At 55.4% G+C, this 19059-nt stretch overlaps 2 protein-coding genes across 3 annotated transcripts in view; both read left to right on the forward strand.

The window, feature by feature from the left end:
• Window positions 1–3255, forward strand: part of GCK (glucokinase) — a 55899-nt gene extending 52644 nt beyond the window's left edge. For both annotated transcript variants that reach the window (XM_068550307.1, XM_068550308.1), the window contains 3 exons: window positions 986–1141; window positions 1705–1938; window positions 2197–3255. In XM_068550307.1, coding sequence (XP_068406408.1) covers window positions 986–1141; window positions 1705–1938; window positions 2197–2341 — 535 coding nt within the window. In that variant the 3' untranslated portion in view covers window positions 2342–3255. The remainder of the gene's footprint in view (window positions 1–985; window positions 1142–1704; window positions 1939–2196) is intronic.
• A 2367-nt stretch (window positions 3256–5622) lies between these two features.
• On the forward strand, window positions 5623–7762 carry MYL7 (myosin light chain 7). Its single transcript, XM_068549878.1, has 6 exons — window positions 5623–5730; window positions 5918–5993; window positions 6316–6420; window positions 6835–6913; window positions 7127–7175; window positions 7661–7762. Exons 1-6 carry the CDS (start codon window positions 5695–5697, stop codon window positions 7760–7762), a joined length of 447 nt encoding a protein of 148 aa, XP_068405979.1. The 5' UTR covers window positions 5623–5694.
• Window positions 7763–19059: the final 11297 nt, after the last annotated feature.

Consider the following 19059-nt stretch of genomic DNA (forward strand, 5'->3'; position numbering starts at 1 on the left):
CCTCTGTGAACCGGGAACAGTGAGAGATGCCAAGGATTAGTCTTTAAAAAGAGGGTCTATGGGGACTTACCTTGCGGCCCAGTGGTTAAGACTCCGCGCTTCTACTGCAGGGGGCGTGGGTTCCATCCCTGGTCGGATCCCACATGCCGCGCAGCGTGGCCAAACTAAGATTACAAAAAAAAAAAAAAAAAAGAGGGTCTGTGGATAGATGAGCGGGAACCTCCTCGCTTCCGACAGGTGACCCCTGGCACAGGAAGGCTCTGAGACGCCCCCCAGCAACGTTAACTGGGTTTAGCCCAGAGTTCCCCAAAGTACAGCTCTGAACACGTTCACAGAATGAATCATAGTATTTGGGGGGATGCTGCGGGTTCGCGGACAGCTGGAGAGCCAGAGCTTGTCCTGAGTCAGGGCTCTCCTTTATCAGCCGCCTTCTGCGGCGCACCAGGCACGTGCTAATTCTTTCATGAGCTTCCTCTCGGGCTCTCATAAGCCTCCACTAGGTCGGTAGTATTCAATGTACTACAAGATGAAAATACGGAGGTTTACAGACTCTAGCGCCACCGGGCCAACTCCGTGGATTCCAGGAGCGCAGGGACCTAGGAGCCCTAGCCAGTGAGCAGAGGCCCGCCCCAGGCTGGTCACTAGCCGCTGTAAGCCTGAGCTTCCCCAACTGACACTGGGTGATGAGAACAGCACTCGTCCCACAGCTGTGGGAAAACCCAAGTGGGCTCAGCGCAGGGTCCTTCCTGAGGATGGTCTCAGAGGGACTGAACCGAGGCCCCACAGTAGAGCGTTCTCCCAAGGCCCCAAAGCTCCTGTTGATAAATGCGGGAACGGGCATGAACGCGGTTTTGCCAAGGCGGGGGGTGGTCACAGCGTCCCACATGGCCTCCTCGTGGCCGTGACTGGGGGGGGGGGGGTGGCTGGCCTCTGCCTGCTCGTGGGGACCTCCCTGCTGGGGATGACCCGGCTGCTCTCTGTCCAGGTACGAGAAGCTCATCGGAGGCAAGTACATGGGCGAGCTGGTCCGGCTCGTGCTGCTGAAGCTTGTGGACGAGAACCTGCTCTTCCACGGGGAGGCCTCGGAGAAGCTGCGCACGCGCGGTGCCTTCGAGACACGCTTCGTGTCGCAGGTGGAGAGGTGCGCGGGTGCGCCGGGGCGAGGGGTGGGGTACAGTGGTGGCGTGCGCGGGGAGGGGTCCTGGACCCGGACCCACGGGGCGTGGGGGCGGGGCCCGGGCGGGGCTCAGAGGGCTGGGGCGGGACCCTGGTGAGGTCAGGGGACCGGACTCAGGGGGCAGGAGCCCAGGACCGGATAAGGTTCTGGGGTGGGGCAACGGCGGCGGGAGTAGCCTTCAGCCCCCAGGGGAACCCGCCGTCGGGCAGCTGACGGAGACCAGGCATCCTCTCTGTGCTTCCCCACCCGCTGTGGACCTCGTCTCACTTCATCCACACAACAGCCCCGAGGCACGGCAGTGTCACCCACGTTAGGGCGGAAACCCTGGGTTTAGAGAGGGGAGTAATGACCAGATTACTGCTGGTCCCTGGCGGAGCCAGACCCGCTCCGCTCGGAAGCCCGAGCCCCAAAAGCGCTTTGCGTGGGAGAGGTGGGCAGGGGGAGGAGAAGAGGCCGCCGCTGTGGGGATCGGGCTGGTCTGGGACCAAGCGACCCTCCCGCGACGCCCTCCTGTCCCCGCCCCGCAGTGACTCGGGCGACCGCAAGCAGATCTACAACATCCTGAGCACGCTGGGGCTGAGGCCGTCGGCCACCGACTGCGACATCGTGCGCCGCGCCTGCGAGAGCGTGTCCACCCGCGCCGCGCGCATGTGCTCCGCGGGGCTGGCGGGCGTCATCAACCGCATGCGCGAGAGCCGCAGCGAGGACGTGATGCGCATCACCGTGGGCGTGGACGGCTCAGTGTACAAGCTGCACCCCAGGTGGGCCCGCTCGGCCGTCTGCACCTCCCCGCCCGGTCCAGCCTCCCTCTTGTGAGTTCGCCTCCTAAGGGCAGAGCCCGGGCATCGGTCTCCATCTATGATATGCAGGCCGAAACGGATGCTCTCCGAGGTCCCAAGGATTCTTAATCTCCTCGCTCCCCCTAAGCCCACAGACTCAGGGGAAGGTTCCCCTTGACTTACCCCCTGCCCTGCCTTCAGCGCGTTAACTAACCGCAGCCCCGCTTGCCCCCTGCTCAGCTTCAAGGAGCGGTTCCACGCCAGCGTGCGCAGGCTGACGCCCAGCTGTGAAATCACCTTCATCGAGTCGGAGGAGGGCAGCGGCCGGGGTGCCGCCTTGATCTCCGCGGTGGCCTGTAAGAAGGCCTGCATGCTGGGCCAGTGAGAATAAAGGCTGCAAGGCAAGGAGGAGACTGTGGCCGCTACTAGACCTGGGCTCCAGGGGACACACTCCCTACAGGTCCCCCCAACCTGGTCCAGTCAAGAGGCTTCTCCTTGTAAGGACCTTGGATGCCTCCCATCCCCGCTGTCACCCCAGGAAATGGGGAGAGCTTCTCTGGGGATGCGGTGAGGCCCTGGGCAGGCCTCTTCTCTCAGGGTCAGTTGGTAGGATAGCCCTAGGGCCCTGACTGGGTTGGGGGCTGAGATGAACAGGAATGGAGAACCCCCAAAGTACCTCGCCTTTCTTGCTGCAATCAAGGGCCCAGAAGGGAGTTATTAACTCAGGATTTTGTTGCATTTCTGCACTGCTTGCCTCTTGGAGCTTTCAGCCTGGCTCAGCCCTGGCTCTGGGAAGGGGGTGCCCTCTGGACCCTACTATGGCCTGGTTTCCCTGGGAACCCAACCCACATGGGGAGGCAGCCCTCATGACCTGGCCAGACCTAGACCTGGGTTCCACAGGGGGCCCCGGGGAGCTGCTGATCACCCAGGCCTGGGAAATGGAAGGGACCAGCTCCATGTTGGAGGCTGTGGGTACCCCGAGGCCTGGAGATGGCAGCCTTTTCCCTCCCATCCTGCCATCCCTGAGTGGTTTCTGGTTCTGGGATGGACCCTCACAGGAAGTGCAAGAGACAGAGTCCCCAAAGCCCCTGCCCAGAGGGGCCCAGGAAGAGGAGGAGTCCCCCTACCCACAGACGGGCCTGGGAGCATCTCCGGGATCGAGTCCTCGGCTCCCACGGCGCTGGGCACTCAGAAACCCCAGCAGCACTCAGCACACCCCCAAGGGACAACCCAGGCCTCTTTCTTCTCACCAGACCTCCATGTACCACACCAACCTCTCCATGCCCAACCTGGGACTGTGTGGGTTTTTTTAATTAAAAGTTTTAAAAGTTTAGAATATGACCTTGTCCACCGTTCTTTGATCTCTGTGTATGAGACTGTGGGACAATAAACATATAGACGTGGTCGCATGTACACAGACACTCTGCAGGCCTAGGCGTGTTTTGGAATTTTCCATCCTCTCCACAGAGCTATGCCGGGGAGTGTGAAGAGTGACAGACCAGGCCTTAGGAACAGGAATGGGGTGGCGTGGCGGGGTGTGGTCAGAGGTCCTGGACTTGCCCAGGCCTCTGCCCACCAGCCTGTGGGATGCGGGGTGTGGTTCTGAGGTCTCCAAGAGCTCCAAGGCAGTGTCTGGGAAGGAGTGGGGTTGCTCTGGGAAGGGGGACGGCTGGTTCTTGGGACTGGTCCTGCTGCAGGTCGGTCTCAACAGGAGATCCCTTGGAGCCACTTGGGTTGTGACAGTGACTGCAGTGGGAGGCCAGGATTACAAGAAGTCACATGATTTCTGTGGTCCTTCCAATTTGGTCCTGAATGAAATGCCTATTTCAGGTTAGCCAAGCCTAGGGCCTAAGACCAGTTACTTATGAAAACGTATTTGTAAGATTTTAACATACACGCACTTTTTTTTCAGGTTTTTGGATGTTATCATCTTTTTTTAATTTAATTTTTATTTTATATTGGACTATAGTTGATTTACAATGTTGTGTTAGTTTCAGGTGTACAGCAAAGTGATTCAGTTATACATATATATATATATCCATTCTTTTTCAGATTCTTTTCCCATATAGGTTATTACAGAGTATTGAGTAGAGTTCCTTGTGCCATACAGTAGGTCCTTGTTGATTATCTATTTTGTATATAGTAGTGTGTATTCCACTCACTTTTCAATGAGAGAAACTATCCAGCAAATCTGGAATGACTGTGTTGTTTTTTTCAGAACTTAACCCAAAGTTGTGATTTTCAGTTGTCACATCCTCCTTGAGATGCTCTCTCGTTTTCTGGTATGCCTCATGTGGAATTACTTCTGATCTCTTTTGTTCTCTCGAGTCTAAATTATGCATCAGAAGTTTGTGTGAGCATCTGATGACTTCATTATCAGTAGTAATGTACTCGTGTTCCACCATTCAGCTACAGTATTTGATCTCATTTTACCATAAATTATTTCCTAGTTGTCCTTCATGTTATGGTTCAGGGCATTGTATTGGTTTTTTTTACAATTCTCTATGGAGGTAGCTTGTATAGCCTATGAATTTCGTTTCAGGAGAGTAAAAGAGGTGTTATAAAATACTTGCTATACAAAAGGGACGTTGGGGCTGTTGGATGAGAACCCTGCCCTCCCAGCTGGCCTCCCTGCATTCCTCACCCCGGTGGGCCATCTCCTGTTCCGGGTTCAGGGAGCCCCTGTCTGCCCCGGGCCCGCAAGGAGCCTCGAGGCTGCTGCTCTGGCACAGCGGACGGAGCCCGGGCCCCTCACTCTGCGGATGAACCCCACAAGAAGGGCTCGTGACCCACTTTCGTGGGGATCCCAGGGGATGCTTGGGGTCCAGGCAGTGCTCCGTGCTCCAAAAGCATCACATGGAGGCTCTGTTTGGGGTCACAGCCAGCTCAGGGCTGCCTTCTGCCCCTCGGTCAGAGGGGCCAGAGGCCAGGGCCAAGCATCTTCACCAAAACCTCTGGGAATCCCCAGGGGTCTCAGGCCAGAGACCATCCTCAGAACCACCAACTGCCCTCCCAAGCCCAGTGGGGGCCCCGGGCCAGCCCCCCGCACCGCTGCTGTCCTCTTGGCCTGAGCGGGTTCTGGGCTGGAACTGCAGGAAGGACGGTCAGGTGGGGGTTACAGGGGCCCCCTCGTTCAGCATGAGAGTGGTGAGAGTTGCGACTCTGCTCTCAGAAGGCGTTTCACCCGCTGCTGTCAGGGTGGGTAGACACCCGGATGTCACAGGTCGGGGGGGCCTGAAGGTCGCCAGGAACGTGGCTGGAATCTGCTCGGGGGCCCTGTCCTCCCCCAGCCCAGGCAGAGGCTGCCAAGTTTGGGCCTATCCTCTCCTCCTGTCCTTATTTGGTGCGCTCCAGGTGATAAGGCTGAGACATAAAGGGGGCTGTGGGCCCCTCGCAGCAACTAGGCTGCTGCAGAGGGAGACGATGGTGAGTGCCAGGTTGGGGGGGGGGCTCAAGGCCAGCGGCCCCCCAGGTGCTGTCCTTTGGGCTGGGGGAGCGGAGCCAGTGACTTCTGTGCCTGTGTTGGGCCCGGAGAGACGGTCTCCAGGGCCAGGAAGAGGACCCTGACCCGGGCTCTCCCGGGAACGCTCTGGGGAGGTCCGTGGCAGGGAGTCCTTGGGGAGCTGGGGAGAGGACCCCTCCGCACCCACTGTGTTGCAGGCCAGCAGGAAGGCGGGGACCCGGGGCAAGGCTGCGGCCACCAAGCAGGCCCAGCGAGGCTCTTCCAACGTCTTTTCCATGTTTGAGCAAGCCCAGATCCAGGAGTTCAAGGAAGTGAGTGCCCTACCCCCAACAGCCTGGGACCCGTCTGGACACTCTGCCCCCAGTACACCCCTCTTCTCTGTAGGTCAGTGGTCCTGGCCCCTGTCCTTGCTCCTCCCACCACCCAGGATGCCCCCACCTCCCGCCTCCCCTGGGTGGGGACTGTTCCCACCTGGAGACTGTGGCCCGCACCTCACAGGCCTTCAGCTGCATCGACCAGAATCGTGACGGCATCATCTGCAAGTCGGACCTTCGAGAGACCTACTCCCAGCTGGGTGAGGGCGCCCACCTCCCACCCGGCCCTGCCCTGCTCGGTCCCTGCTCAGAGCTGCTGGGCTGGGGGGAGCCCGCTGAGAGGGGATGGGCAGGCTCTCAACAGGCAGCGCCCGGCCTGTATTCTTCTCCCGGCTCACCCTCCCCCTCCTCTCACACCCCTCCCCCATCACACCCCCTCCCCCATCACACTTCCCTTCCGCTTCACCTCCCCCACCCAGAGCTGCCTCTCACTCTCTACCCTGGGAAGGAGGGAGGGGCAGCCCAGGCCCTACTCAGGGACACTCAAGGTCCCTGTGTCCATTTCACGTCCCGCCCCACCAGGGAAGGTGAATGTTCCAGAAGAGGAGCTAGATGCCATGCTGCAGGAAGGGAAGGGGCCCATCAACTTCACTGTCTTCCTCACACTATTTGGAGAGAAGCTCAACGGTGAGCCTGGGGCAGCTCTGGATCCCCCTGGCCAGGCAGCGAGCTTGAACCCCACCTGGACCCTGCCTGGACCTGGCCTGAATCCCACCCAGACCCCTTCCATACCGTACCTGGCCCTGCCCACCCAGAGGCTGTAGGGCCCACCTCTGCATTCCAGACCCATGAGCACTGATCAGCCCGAGTCTCGGGGTTGGGAAATACGCCCTCAGCTCCCAGTCCTGGTCTCCCTGCCAGGCTCACCCACCTCAGAAGGACAGCCGGTCCTGGCGCCTCTGAGCCCCAAGGGGCACTTCCTGTCGGAACAGCCTCTCGCTTCTCTGGGACTGGAGGACTCCCCCTGCACCCTGGGTTCCTCCCGGGTGGGACCGGGACGATGGCCGTGTGGCTGCTTAGCTGGCCCCCTCGGCCTCCCAGGGACAGACCCCGAGGAAGCCATCCTGAGCGCCTTCCGCCTGTTTGATCCCAGCGGCAAGGGCGTGGTGAACAGGGACGAGTAAGTGGGAGCAGCAGGGCGAGTGCCGGGGGGCACCACGTTGGACGGAAGCAGGGAGGGCGGAGGGTCCCCTTGTGAGGGTGGCCACCTGTACCTTGGGGACCTCTCTGCTCTTGTTGGGGGGTGGCCACCTGGGCCAGGGGAGCCTCCATTTTCCCCTCCCGGATCGGCCGCCCCTGCCAGGCCCTCCCCACTGCTCCCCACCACCTCCAGGTTCAAGCAGCTTCTCCTGACCCAGGCAGACAAGTTCTCTCTGGCCGAGGTGAAGACTCCGGCTCCTTCAACACCCCTCCAGGCCCCTTCGCAGGGCCCCCACCCCGCAGGGCCCTGGGGAGGTCTCGGTGACCCACTGCCCTCGTGGGCTTAGAGCCCAGGTTTCCGGAGGAGGTGCCGTCTCTCTTGGGATCTGGAGGGTGAAGGACATGGAATCAGAAAGGGAGGAGGGTGCAGGCTGGGCGAGCTGTGTGTGCAGAGGCCCAGGCGTGGGAGTGCGGTGCACCTCAGGATCTGGAAGAGGTTTCCTACGCTGGGAAGGGGGAGGGGGAGGGGAGGGGGGCCGGGCCCGTGGCCAGGGTGGGCCCTGTGACCCACGGCACCCTTCGCTCCTGCCCCAACCTCCGGCTGCAAATGCTAAGGGGCAGCGTACAGCCCCAGGGGCGGGGCGAAGGGTCGCAGGCCTCCCTCGGGTCACAGGCACCAGCCCCCAGGACGCCCTGGCTGGGCGGCGTCTGACCAGTGCCTCCCCAGGTGGAGCAGATGTTCGCCCTGACGCCTATGGACCTGGCCGGGAACATCGACTACAAGTCCCTGTGCTACATCATCACCCATGGGGACGAGAAGGAGGAGTGAGCCCGAGGCGCCAGCGGCTGGGACTCAGGGCCAACCTGTGGGGACACCTCAATAAACGCTATTTCTGAATTAGATCCGCAGTGGTGGCCTGTCTGTGACAGATGGGGTGGGGAGCCACGGGGACCGCCGTAAGAACCAGCCCGGCCCTCACCGGCCCCCTCCGTTCACCCCACACCGTCCCGTGACATATGAACCGTGATGTGCCCGGCTTACAGATGAGGACGCTGAGGCCTGCGAGGGTGCCCAGGGCCACTCCTCTAGGAGAGGAAACCCAGAGCTTTATGCCCGTCTCCACCAGGCCCGGATCGAGCCATGCGATGGGCCTCTGCCCAGCAAACATCTGCCAATGGCCCAGGGACTCTGCCCTCCTGGGACCCCATCTCTGCACACGGGCTCAGGTGGGCCTCTCTGCACGCGCGTGTGGTGTGCTGGGCCCTGTGTGAAAGGCACTGAGGGACCCATTTGAAAACACAACAGGTGAGGTGCCTTGTCACCAAAGGAGGGGCTGGAGTATACGCAGACTTCCAAAGGAAATACTCCGGAATTGGCCTCATGCCTCGGGGGTGAAAGGACCAGGCTGCCAGAGAGAGGGAGAGGGTGTCTCTGGAGGGCATTGTTAGTGTCCCATTCCCCACCTCACCTACAGAAACCAGGAGCTGGGGGGCACCCAGCCTCATCCTGGGAATGGGAGGGGGAGCAGGGCAACCTCCAGAGCACCCATGGCAGGGAGGGGCAGGGAGGGGGAGGGAAGAGGCAATGGGGAGAGAGACAGCTTGAACCTGGGCAAGACCCAGAACACAGGAAATCCTTCTCCGGACAGGAACCGGGAACGCTGAGTAAGAGCTCTCTGCCTCCCCTCCTCCCCTCCCTCCAGGCCCTGCTGCAATCCCCCAGCTGGGGAGGTGGGAGGAGGTGAGGGAGAAAGGAGGAACTGACCACATTCCCTCCAGAAGGCAAGCAAGAGGAAAGGCATTTCACCCGAGAGGTGTTCAGTTTTGATGTTTACCTGGGACTTGGCAATTTTAATTACTACATTGCGCGTTGAGATTTAAAGTTATCATGGCGCTTTCTATTACTTATTCGTGATCACAAACGTCATGGCACTGCCTGAGTTTTCATCCAGAGAGCAGGCAGCCTCCCCAACTCTGCCCCCTGCCCCCCGCAGCATGCTTGCCGGGAAGATGGGTGAACAAGATCAAGCAGGTGTTTGGAATTCCCTGGCGGTCCAGTGTTTAGGACTTGGTGCTTTCACTGCTGGGGCCCGGGTTCAATCCTGGTCAGGGAACTAAGATCCTGCAAGCCTCACAGCACACCCACACACACTAGCACAAAACAAAAACAAAGGTCAAGCATTAAGCAGGTGTTATGATTCTAGCTCATGAGTTCTGCTTGTTCAACAAACTGATTTCAAGAAGTAAGGGATGGGGCTTCTCTGGGGGCACAGTGGTTAAGAATCCACCTGCCAATGCAGGGGACACGGGTTCGAGCCCTGGTCCAGGAAGATCCCACATGCCACGGAGCAACTAAGCCCGTGCACCACAACTACTGAGCCTGCGCTCTAGAGCCTGCGAGCCACAACTACTGAGCCTGAGCACCACAGCTACTGAAGCCTGCACACCTAGAGCCCATGTTCCACAACAAGAGAGGCCACCACAATGAGAAGCCCGCACACCACAAGGAAGAGTAGCCCCTGCTCGCCGCAACTCGAGAAAGCCCGCGTGCAGCAACAAAGACCCAATGCAGCCAAAAATAAATAAATAAAATAAACCATGATAACTGTAGAAAAATGACTGATAAAAAGCTCCAAATATTAAAAAAATAAAAAGTTTAAAAATTAATTAATTAAAAAAAAAGAAGTAAGGGGTGATTTTATAATTCAAGCCTCTTCAAGGAAAAGTTGTGAAAGACTCTGAAACGGACCAAAAAGATCATGGGTGTGTGAACAAAGAATAAAAAGCGTTGTTCACCACCCAGTTCTACAAGTCACAGCCCACTGCAGTCGCCCACCATCCGGATAGAAGACAGGAGGAAGCATTCTGTGCTTTGGATAACTGGCCCTTAGATAGTTAGATGCATATCTCAGGAAGGATTCCAATAACCCCAGATTCCTGCATCTTCCCATACATTGAAAAGCACTAGAATCATTCACTTGAGATGTCTGTCCTTTGTGACTAGGAGTAATCTTTTACCAAGATGTACGCTTGACTACACGTATTTCCTGGCCAAAAAAATTGTATATAAACTGGCTTCTCCCCTTCCTCTTCAGAGCAGTTCCTCGGAGCTCGCGGAGCAGCTGTCTCTCAGGCTAGGGTCCTCCGTAAGACCCGCAGGAGGGCCTTGAGCCAGGGCCGGCCCGCTGTGCTGCTGAGTCCCTTGGGCTTTGAGTGGTGCAAGCAGAGATGGCTGTAAAGGCACATGCAAATTAAAAATGAGAAAAAGTTAATACTCCCTGATGCAAAGAAAGTAAACACTTTCCTCCCCTTCCTTAGAGCATTTCCTTTAGAAAACTTGTAAGTTCTTTCCCTTCTTTTGTGTGTGTGTGTGTGTGTGTGTGTGTGTGTGCGTGTAAATCTGTTTAAAAGCTAAATCAGCCTCTTGCCAGTTTGACAACGCTGGACCGTCTCCCAAGGACCTGGGGGCATCTCTCTGGAGAGAGGTTGCACCCCCCTCGCCCAGATGCCCTGGGCGGTAGGAGCCTGATTGCCATGGCCTGGCTTGTAAGCCTGCTTCCAGTTGTAAAGAGATGAGAAGTTTGCTTTTCCTCCGGATAAAGGCAGTTAGCAAACGCAGGCGGCCCCCTCAGCCCCAGCGGGGTGGGGCGGGGCGGGTGGGCGGCGGGTGAGTTGGGTGAAGGACAGTGCTGTCAGGCCTCTCACTCAGGACTGGCTTCTGTTTCTCTTGAGGACGAGAACAGATGGGTTGAACTGGCATGAAAGGGGTGAGACTACTTCCTGCTCTGCCATCTCTGTGACGAGCACAGAGTCCTGGCTTTGTGCTTATTCAGTAACGCATCTGTCTTCTTTCTTGTGACTTTGGTGGAGAGGTTTTCCGGGTTGGCAGGAGATTGTTTTTGAATTATCACCCCAGCTTCGCCTGAAGCTCCATCCCACGGGAGCCTCAGCCTCGCTGGAGGGGGTGGGGAGTGGGGGGATGGGAGGGTGGGGACAGAGTGGCCTCGCCGGGCTGGCCAGGTGTGCAGCGCATGGTCAGGGTGGGTCCAGGCCCCTGTTCGCTGTATTTTCTAATTTTATCCTGAGACTGTTCAGCCCCCAGCCCGGGCGCCAGTCCCTGCCCTGCCTCCACCCCATCTCAGAGGCAGGGCTCACATTCTTTCTTTAGCCATTTTGACACCACTGATAAAGTTAGAGACAGGCTCTTTTATCAGTTCTGCCCTGGCATGAGACATCTGCGATCCATCTGCTTCTCCAGAAGACGTGGCCTCTCCGGAGAATTAGCCGACAGGGCCTGGTGGGCTGTCACCGTCCCCATAGCCCACCTCGCCCACCCTCTGGTCCAGGCCCTCTCCCAGCAGGCTGACTGAGAGGATCCGAGAGATCTCAGTGTCGGTGATTTGCTCTGCTTTCACTGCAGCAAGGATGCAGTTACGCTGGAGAGGCTAGTAAATAATAGGTCTACATACACTTGCCTCTCCTTTGCAGTGAGCCTTCTAGACTCTTCTGGTCTGAAAGGCCAGGAATGTGGAGATGCAGAGGGAGGCACCGTGCTGGGGGAGGCCTTCTCCGCAGCAAAGGAGCAAGCCTGGGAGTCAGGGGGCCACACTCACTGTGTGTAGGTGAGTGACCTTGAACGACCCCTGCTCCCTCTCTGGGACTCGGTTTCCTCATCTGTGAAGGAGAGGCAGGTCTGGATGTGAACAGCACCTGATGCTTGTTGAGCACTCCTGTACCAGGCACTGCGGAGGTACCTTCCAGGGCCACACGTGGTGGGCCCCTCATTGCCAGCCTCTAGCCCCAGAGTAAAGTCTACTTCTCAGCCTCCTTGCCGGTAGGTGTGACCCAGTGGGTATCAGTTTTGCCCTTAAGAGACAGATGTGTGCCCCTCTTTACCTCCCTTCCTGGCATACGATCCCCAGGGCTGTTGGGGGGGCGTGAGCTGGACCCAGCTGGGTCCCTGACACTTGGGGGCACCACACGACACCCAGACCTCCTGTCCACAAGAAGAGAAATAAAAGTCTATGTGATCGGGCTTCCCTGGTGGCGCAGAGGTTAAGAATCTGCCTGCCAATGCACGGGACACGGGTTCGAGCCCTGGTCTGGGAAGATCCCACATGCCGGGGAGCAACTAAGTCCGTGTGCCACAACTACTGGGCCTGAGCTCTAGAGCCCACGAGCCACAACTACTGAGCCCACGTGCCATAACTACTGAAGCCCACGCGCCTATAGCCTGTACTCCGCAACAAGAGAAGCCACCGCAATGAGAAGCCCGAGCACCGCAACGAAGAGTAGCCCCCGCTCACCGCAGCTGGAGAAAGCCCGCACGCAGCAACAAAGACCCAACGCGGCCAAAAATAAATAAATAAAATAAATTTATAAAAAAAGAAAAAAAACCTTCTATGTGATCAAAGCCCTATTATTTGGAGTTTTTTTATACTTATAGCAGAACCTAGTCCTAACCAACACAGTATGGCCATTATCCCCACCTCACCGACAGGGAAACTGAGGCACCCCGTGGTTAAGCAAACTTTTCAGAGCCACACACAGCCTGCAGGTGGCACAGCCAAGTTTGAATCTGCTGTCGATCTTTGTGCGGACTGATCCCAGAGCAGAGCATGTGGCACTAAGGCTATAAGTCTGGGTCTTCCTCTCCAGGACAATAAACTGGCCACAGGTGGCCCCACAGAGCCCATGGACGGGCTGAGTCCTCACACGTGGAGGTCCCCAGGCCCCCCTCACACACCCAGGGGCTGCAAATGAAAACGTGAATTATTGATATATACCTCTTAACAGCACTCACCCACACCCTGCCAGCCTCTTCTGAGATCAGCCCAGAGTAAGACCCTTGCAACAGACACTAGTTTTAGTTCAGGACCACCAGACATATCCACAGGGCGGGGGCCACTGCAGCACTTGATTTTGTTTTTCTGATTCAATGTGCAGCTGGAGGAACATGCAGATGTCTTGGGGGTGGGCTGGTACCCCAGACAGTTAATGGGTGCTGTCTGCACAGGTGACAGTTTCCTAGCAGCAAGGAGCAGGGAGGGGAGGTGATGAGGGCCTTGAAAGGGTGGCAAGCTGGAGGAGTTGTCGTCTGTCTTGAGGTGACAGAGCCCCTGCGAGCCACGGCTCGTCTGCACACCACAGTGGGGCAATCACACCATAGCCAAGGCTTTCTGTGTGTCAAGGTCATGCAGAGCTGCTCCATCAGGAGGCCATGTCTGTTTCTCCACCCTGGAATCTGGGCTGGCCCATAGCTCGTTGGCCTCAAGCAGCCTGTGGTTCTGTCCTCACTTCCTTGGAACGGGAGGTCATTGTGCAAGGCAGAGCCCAGGATAAAGGTCACGTGAGAGAGAGGCCTGGCCCTCGGCCATCCCACCCAAGGCTGGACTTGGAACTGAGACTGTTGGACCCCTAGCCGCTGTCAAATGGCCATGTCCAACCTCAGGCAGGAAGAGACAACGAGATGTCGGGGCACCCACTGCACCACAAGAAATAGGAAATTGTTGCTCTAAGTCAGTAAGACTTGGGATGGTTTGTTTTACTGTCATAGATAAGAGGTACATCATCTTATCTATATCCTGAAGTAATGTCAAGGAGGAGGAAATTTTCCCCTCTCCCCTCTTGAGTTCTTGTGGCTGGACCAATAATAAAGTTGAACAAGACCAGTTAACAAGAGAAAAAGAAACACATTTTAATTCCTGCACATGGAGGTCTCATGGGAATGGGACCTAAGAAGCAGCCAAAGCAGGTATCTTTTATACTTTATAGACAAAGAAACCAATTTGGGAGGAGTTGACAGCACGAAGAAACTGAGGTTTTGAGGGCTCAATTGGGGAAGAATCTAAACAGAATTTGGGTTTGGGGTTGTAAATTTAAAAAGTCACGACATGTGTTCATACAGGCTTCTCGCCCGAATTTCCCATCTCTAGCAATAAGGGTGTCCTTCTCCCTCCAGGCGTAGGGAGCCCACCTTTTGCAAGAGAGATGATTTCCTACTTTCAGGGAGACAGAAAGGAGGCTCAGGGTGTCCCTCCTGCATTGGTCATTTCTTAAGTAACTTTAATTCAAAATAATCGATATGCCATTGTGGCATATTTTGGGGGGGCCCACCCTGAGTCCCAACAGTAGCACTGCCAAAACTTTAAGAAAGATTAACTGACAATTGAGATTCTTTCCTTCATTTTGACCTTCGGTTACAGGAAACAAGGCCCACTCCAACTGGCTCCCGGCTCACTGGTACCCCAGGCACCCATGGTTTTTGGTTACAGACTTACTGAGACCAGCTCCTCTGACGGAGGACACAGGGCATGGAGGTGCTCAGAGTCCAGGCTGGAGGGAGCTGAGCCAGAAGGTGCTGGAACAGCTCTGGTGGTCCTCAGGGCTGTGCCCGCCCCCTCACAGATCCCACATGTGGCCTTCTGGCCTCCTTGGGCTTCAGGCCCCAGCACAGGTACCACCTCCCTAGGAAGCCATCTCCCGACACAGGTCTGGGCCATGCTCCACCTAGGGCTTGTCCAGCCCACCCTTAGGTCAGCCCAGCTTCCCGGCTTCAGCAACACAAGCTTAGAGACGTGCGTCATCCCATCCCCAGCACCAAGCCTGGCCCGTAGCAGGTGCTCGGGGAATGTCTCGTGAATGATTATCGCGATATTATGAATCTCCCGACTCCTGGAGCCTGAGCCCGGGAAGCTTTGTAGGTTCTGTGGGTCTGTGCGGTTTCTCTCCAGGCAGGCCTTCGGCCACAGGAGACAGCACGGAGGAAAGGGGCAGGAGCTGTGGCTGCGGGGGAAAGGGGGAGCTCTTCTCCCACTGTCCCCTCCAGCTCTGCCACCTGCTGCCCTTCAGTGCCCGTTACCCCAGGGGTCTGGAACAGCCTCTGACCTCCCACCTGCCAACTCGCCTTGGCCCTGCCCCTGCCCACAGGATGCTCTGCTGACGCGCAGAGCTACGCAGCTCCAAAATAGAGCCTTATCAACCCTGCCGGCCCTGCTCTGCCGTCAGCAACACCCCCACCATCCTCCCCCGACCCGCTCCTTAACTCTCCACTTCCTCCTCCTCCCACCCCTACAAGGCTGCCCTCCCCAGCACCTCCCCAGGTGCCCTGGTCAGCCCAGCTCCAGCCTGATCCTCCTGCCCTCTCTGACTCCAGCTGCTGGCCTGACCTGACCCCCGAGACCCTCCCTGCAAATGTCCACAGCTTTCTGCTTCCAGAGTGCAAGGGGTTGTCTTGCAGTGGACAGGGGTCATTTTCCCAGCTCAGTGCTTGTCCGCTTTCTAATAGCACTGATTCCCATGGGGAATTACTTCTCTCAGAATGTGTGTGGCCCTGATGGGGCTAGTTCCTGGTAACCAACCCTACAGAGGCGAGGGGCTCAGACCTCATCTGCACAGCAGGCAGCAGGCCCTTGGGCCAGCCAGTTGGACTACCTTACCCAGACTGTTTCATGAGCGAGTAATCCAAGGGCAGAGGGAACCCTGGGGGCTGGCATCAGATCAGAGAACTCCAGACAGGAGATGACTGCTGTGCTCCCAGCTTCATGGCCCTCCCGTGGTTCCCATCTGTTCCCAAACCCAGTCCTCCAACCTCCCACCAATGCTGTGTCTCCCTGATACTGATATCCAACTAATCAACTACCTTTGGTGTTTTGTTTTTTTTTTAAATTTTATTTATTTATTTATTTGGCTGGGTGGGTCTTTGTTGCTGCGCGCAGGCTTTCTCTAGTTGTGGCGAGTGGGGGCTACTCTTTGTTGCAGTGCGCAGGCTTCTCACTTGTAGTGGCTTCTCTTGTTGCGGAGCATGCGCTCTAGGTGTACGGGCTTCAGTAGTTGTGGCACGTGGGCTCAGTAGTTGTGGCTCGTGGGCTCTAGAGCGCAGGCTCAGTAGTTGTGGTGCACGGGCTTAGTTGCTCCATGGCATGTGGGATCTTCCCGCACCAGGGCTCGAACCTGTGTCCCCTGCATTGGCAGGCGGATTTTTTTTTAATTAATTAATTTATTTATTTATTTATATTTTTTTGCTGTGTTGGGTCTTCGTTTCTGTGCGAGGGCTTTCTCTAGTTGCGGCAAGCGGGGGCCACTCTTCATCACGTTGCGCGGGCCTCTCACTGTTGCGGCCTCTCTTGTTGCGGAGCACGGGCTCCAGACGCGCAGGCTCAGTAGTTGTGGCTCATGGGCCTAGCTGCTCCGTGGCATGTGGGATCTTCCCAGATCCGGGCTCGAACCCGTGTCCCCTGCATTGGCAGGCAGATTCTCAACCACTGCACCACCAGGGAGGCCCAGCAGGCGGATTCTTAACCACTGCGCCACCAGGGAAGTCCCCCTACCTTTGGTTTAAGTTGGCCACGACCATGTGATACACCTGACTTTCACTGAACTGCAGCTGGGTCTGCCCGACTTGGGGGCCCCGATGTCATTTCAGGCCTCAGTCCCCTGCAGGGTGTACCATCCCACATCCATGAGGGTGGCCACCATCTTGGTCTTATGCCCACTGTGCCTTGAGCCAGGTTTCTCATGACCAAAGAATGGCTGAAAGCATCCTGGCTTTCAGAGTCCCCCACCTCACCTCCCAGATTTCCCCGTCTGAGCCCTCTACCTCCAGGCTCACTAGTCCTGCTCCATTGGGCCTTCACCTTTGCTTTGGCTCTTCCTCTGCTCGCCCTACTCCACTGTGGCTCCTGGGCTGCCCTGGCCAGCGATGTGGCCCCATCCTATACACCCTGTCATGTGGCTCAGACATCAAACCAGCCTATCTCCTACTGTGGCCTGTTGTGTCCTCTAAGTGACACTCCTGTCTTTCTGGGGAAGCCAAGGGCCACCTAGTCTGCCAGGTGTGTATCCAGTTCTGCTCCCACTTCATACCACTCAAGTACAAAAATGTTTCAATACAATGGTGATAACTTTTCTTCATTTCATGTTAATTTCTTCATGTTTCTATGGAAGAAGCAACTTTTTTTCAAGTATCATTGTCAAGAAATTCAATCTTGCCCTTAGACCATATAGGAAATGGGGAATGTTCATACAGTGTTCAGAGAGTTACTGTTTTTGCTTGTTTGATTTCTGCACTGCCTACTTACACTGCTGAGACCTTTTGTGCATCCAAGGACACTACCCACAGAGTAAAAGGCAACCCAGGGAATGGGAGAAAATATTTGCAAATCACATATCTAATAAGGGATTCATATCTGGAATATATAAAGAACTCCTAAAACTCAACCCCCAAAACCCAACCCAATTTTTAAAAATGGGCAAAGCACTTGAATGAAAATGTCTTCAAAGATATACGAATGGCCAACGAGCACATGAAAAGATGTTCAATATCACTAATCGACAGGGAAATGCAAATCAAAACCACAAGGAGATACCATGTCACATCCATCAGGATGGCTTCTATCAAAAAACCCCCAAAGGGCTTCCCTGGTGGTGCAGTGGTTGGGAATCTGCCTGCCAATACGAGGAACACGGGTTCGAGCCCTGGTCTGGGAGGATCCCACATGCCGTGGAGCAACTGAGCCCGTGCACCACAACTACTGAGCCTGCGCTCTAGAGCCCATGAGCCACAACTACTGAAGCCCGCGTGCCTAGAGCCTGTGCTCTGCAACAAGAGAAGCCACCACAATGAGAAGCCTGTGCACCACAATGAAGAGTAGCCCCCGCTCACCGCAACTAGAGAAAGCCTGTGCGCAGCAGCGAAGACCCAATGAAGCCAAAAATAAATAAATAAAATAAATAAATGTATATTAAAAAAAAAAACACCCCAGAAAACAAGGGTTGGTGAGGATGTGGAGAAATTGGAACTCTTGTGCATTCTTAGTGGGCATGTAAAATGGTACAGCTGCTGTGGAAAACAGAATGATGGTTCCTCAAAAAATTAAACATAGAAATACCATTTAATCCAGCAATTCTGTTTCTGGGTATATAGCAAAAAGAATTGAAAGATACTTGTCCACCCACATTCTCAGCAGCATGGTTCACAATAGCCGAAAGATGAAAACAACCCAAATCAGGGTCCATCAATGGACGAATAAACAAAATGTGTTCTATACATACACTGAATTATTGTTTGTCCATAAAAAGGGATGAAATTCTGATACATTCTGCAACATGGATGTACACTGAAGATATTTTAATGGAAATAAGCCAGATACAAAAGGACAGATATTGTATAATTCCATTTCTATGAGATACCTAGAATAGGCAAATTCACAGAGACATAAAGTAGATTAGAGGTTAACAGGGGGAATGTAGAGTTATAGTTCAGTGGATACACAGATTCAGTTGGGGATCATGAAAAACATCTGGAGATGGACAGTGGTGATGGTTGCACAGCAACGTGAATATACTTAATGCCAATGAACTGTACACTTTATAATGGTTAAAGTGGTCAATCTTACGTTATATATATTTATATATATATATATTTATATATATATATTTTTTACCACAATTAAAAAAATTTTTTAAATAAAAACACATTAGTGAGCATCATAGAAGGCCCTCTCCCTGTAATGCCATTCCACCCAGCCCTTATTTTCAATGGAAACTAGTACTTATTTGAGGGGCCCAATCCCAAAGACACCACTTCAGCCTTTTGGGACCCCTCTGCTCTTTTATATACCTACATACTTCATTTAAGAACATGTTTGGGCGACTTCCCTGGTGGCGCAGTGGTCAGGACTCTGTGCTTCCAATGCGGGGGGTGCGGGTTTGATCCCTGGTTGGGGAACTAGGATCCCGCATGCCTCACAGTACTACCAAAGGACAAACAAACGAACAAGAAAGCATGTTTCGTTTCATGCTCAGAAAATCCAAAGTGGGGAAAACAAATTAGGGGTTCCTTTTCTAAAATAAAATAAGAAGTTAGCAATTGCTGGTCCTGGTTCAGTAGCTAAGCGGTATCCGGGTTGGCATCTTTGCCGGACACTACCAGGCACTGTATTCGCTACAGAAAGAACGGGGAAAGGCAGTAGGCTGTGCCCCTCCTTCTTATCACAAAACCGGATTTCTCAGAAACCCAGCCTTCCCCCCCACCCCGCCCCCATCCCTGCCAGACTTCCCCTACGTCTCTGCCAGACCTGATCTCATCATCACCCTTGGCTGCCAGGGAGGCTGGGAAAGTCAACA

This window comes from Eschrichtius robustus, chromosome 8, assembly GCF_028021215.1.
Source record: "Eschrichtius robustus isolate mEscRob2 chromosome 8, mEscRob2.pri, whole genome shotgun sequence".
NCBI classification, from domain to species: Eukaryota; Metazoa; Chordata; class Mammalia; order Artiodactyla; family Eschrichtiidae; genus Eschrichtius; species Eschrichtius robustus.

Excerpts from the sequence above, each read along its gene's own strand:
- MYL7 (XM_068549878.1), top strand. The coding sequence starts at position 5,695 with ATGTTTGAGCAAGCCCAGATCCAGGAGTTCAAGGAA. Across the intron at positions 6,421-6,834 it reads ATTTGGAGAGAAGCTCAACG|GGACAGACCCCGAGGAAGCC; the intron begins GTGAGCCTGGGG and ends TCGGCCTCCCAG. Across the intron at positions 6,914-7,126 it reads GGCGTGGTGAACAGGGACGA|GTTCAAGCAGCTTCTCCTGA; the intron begins GTAAGTGGGAGC and ends CACCACCTCCAG.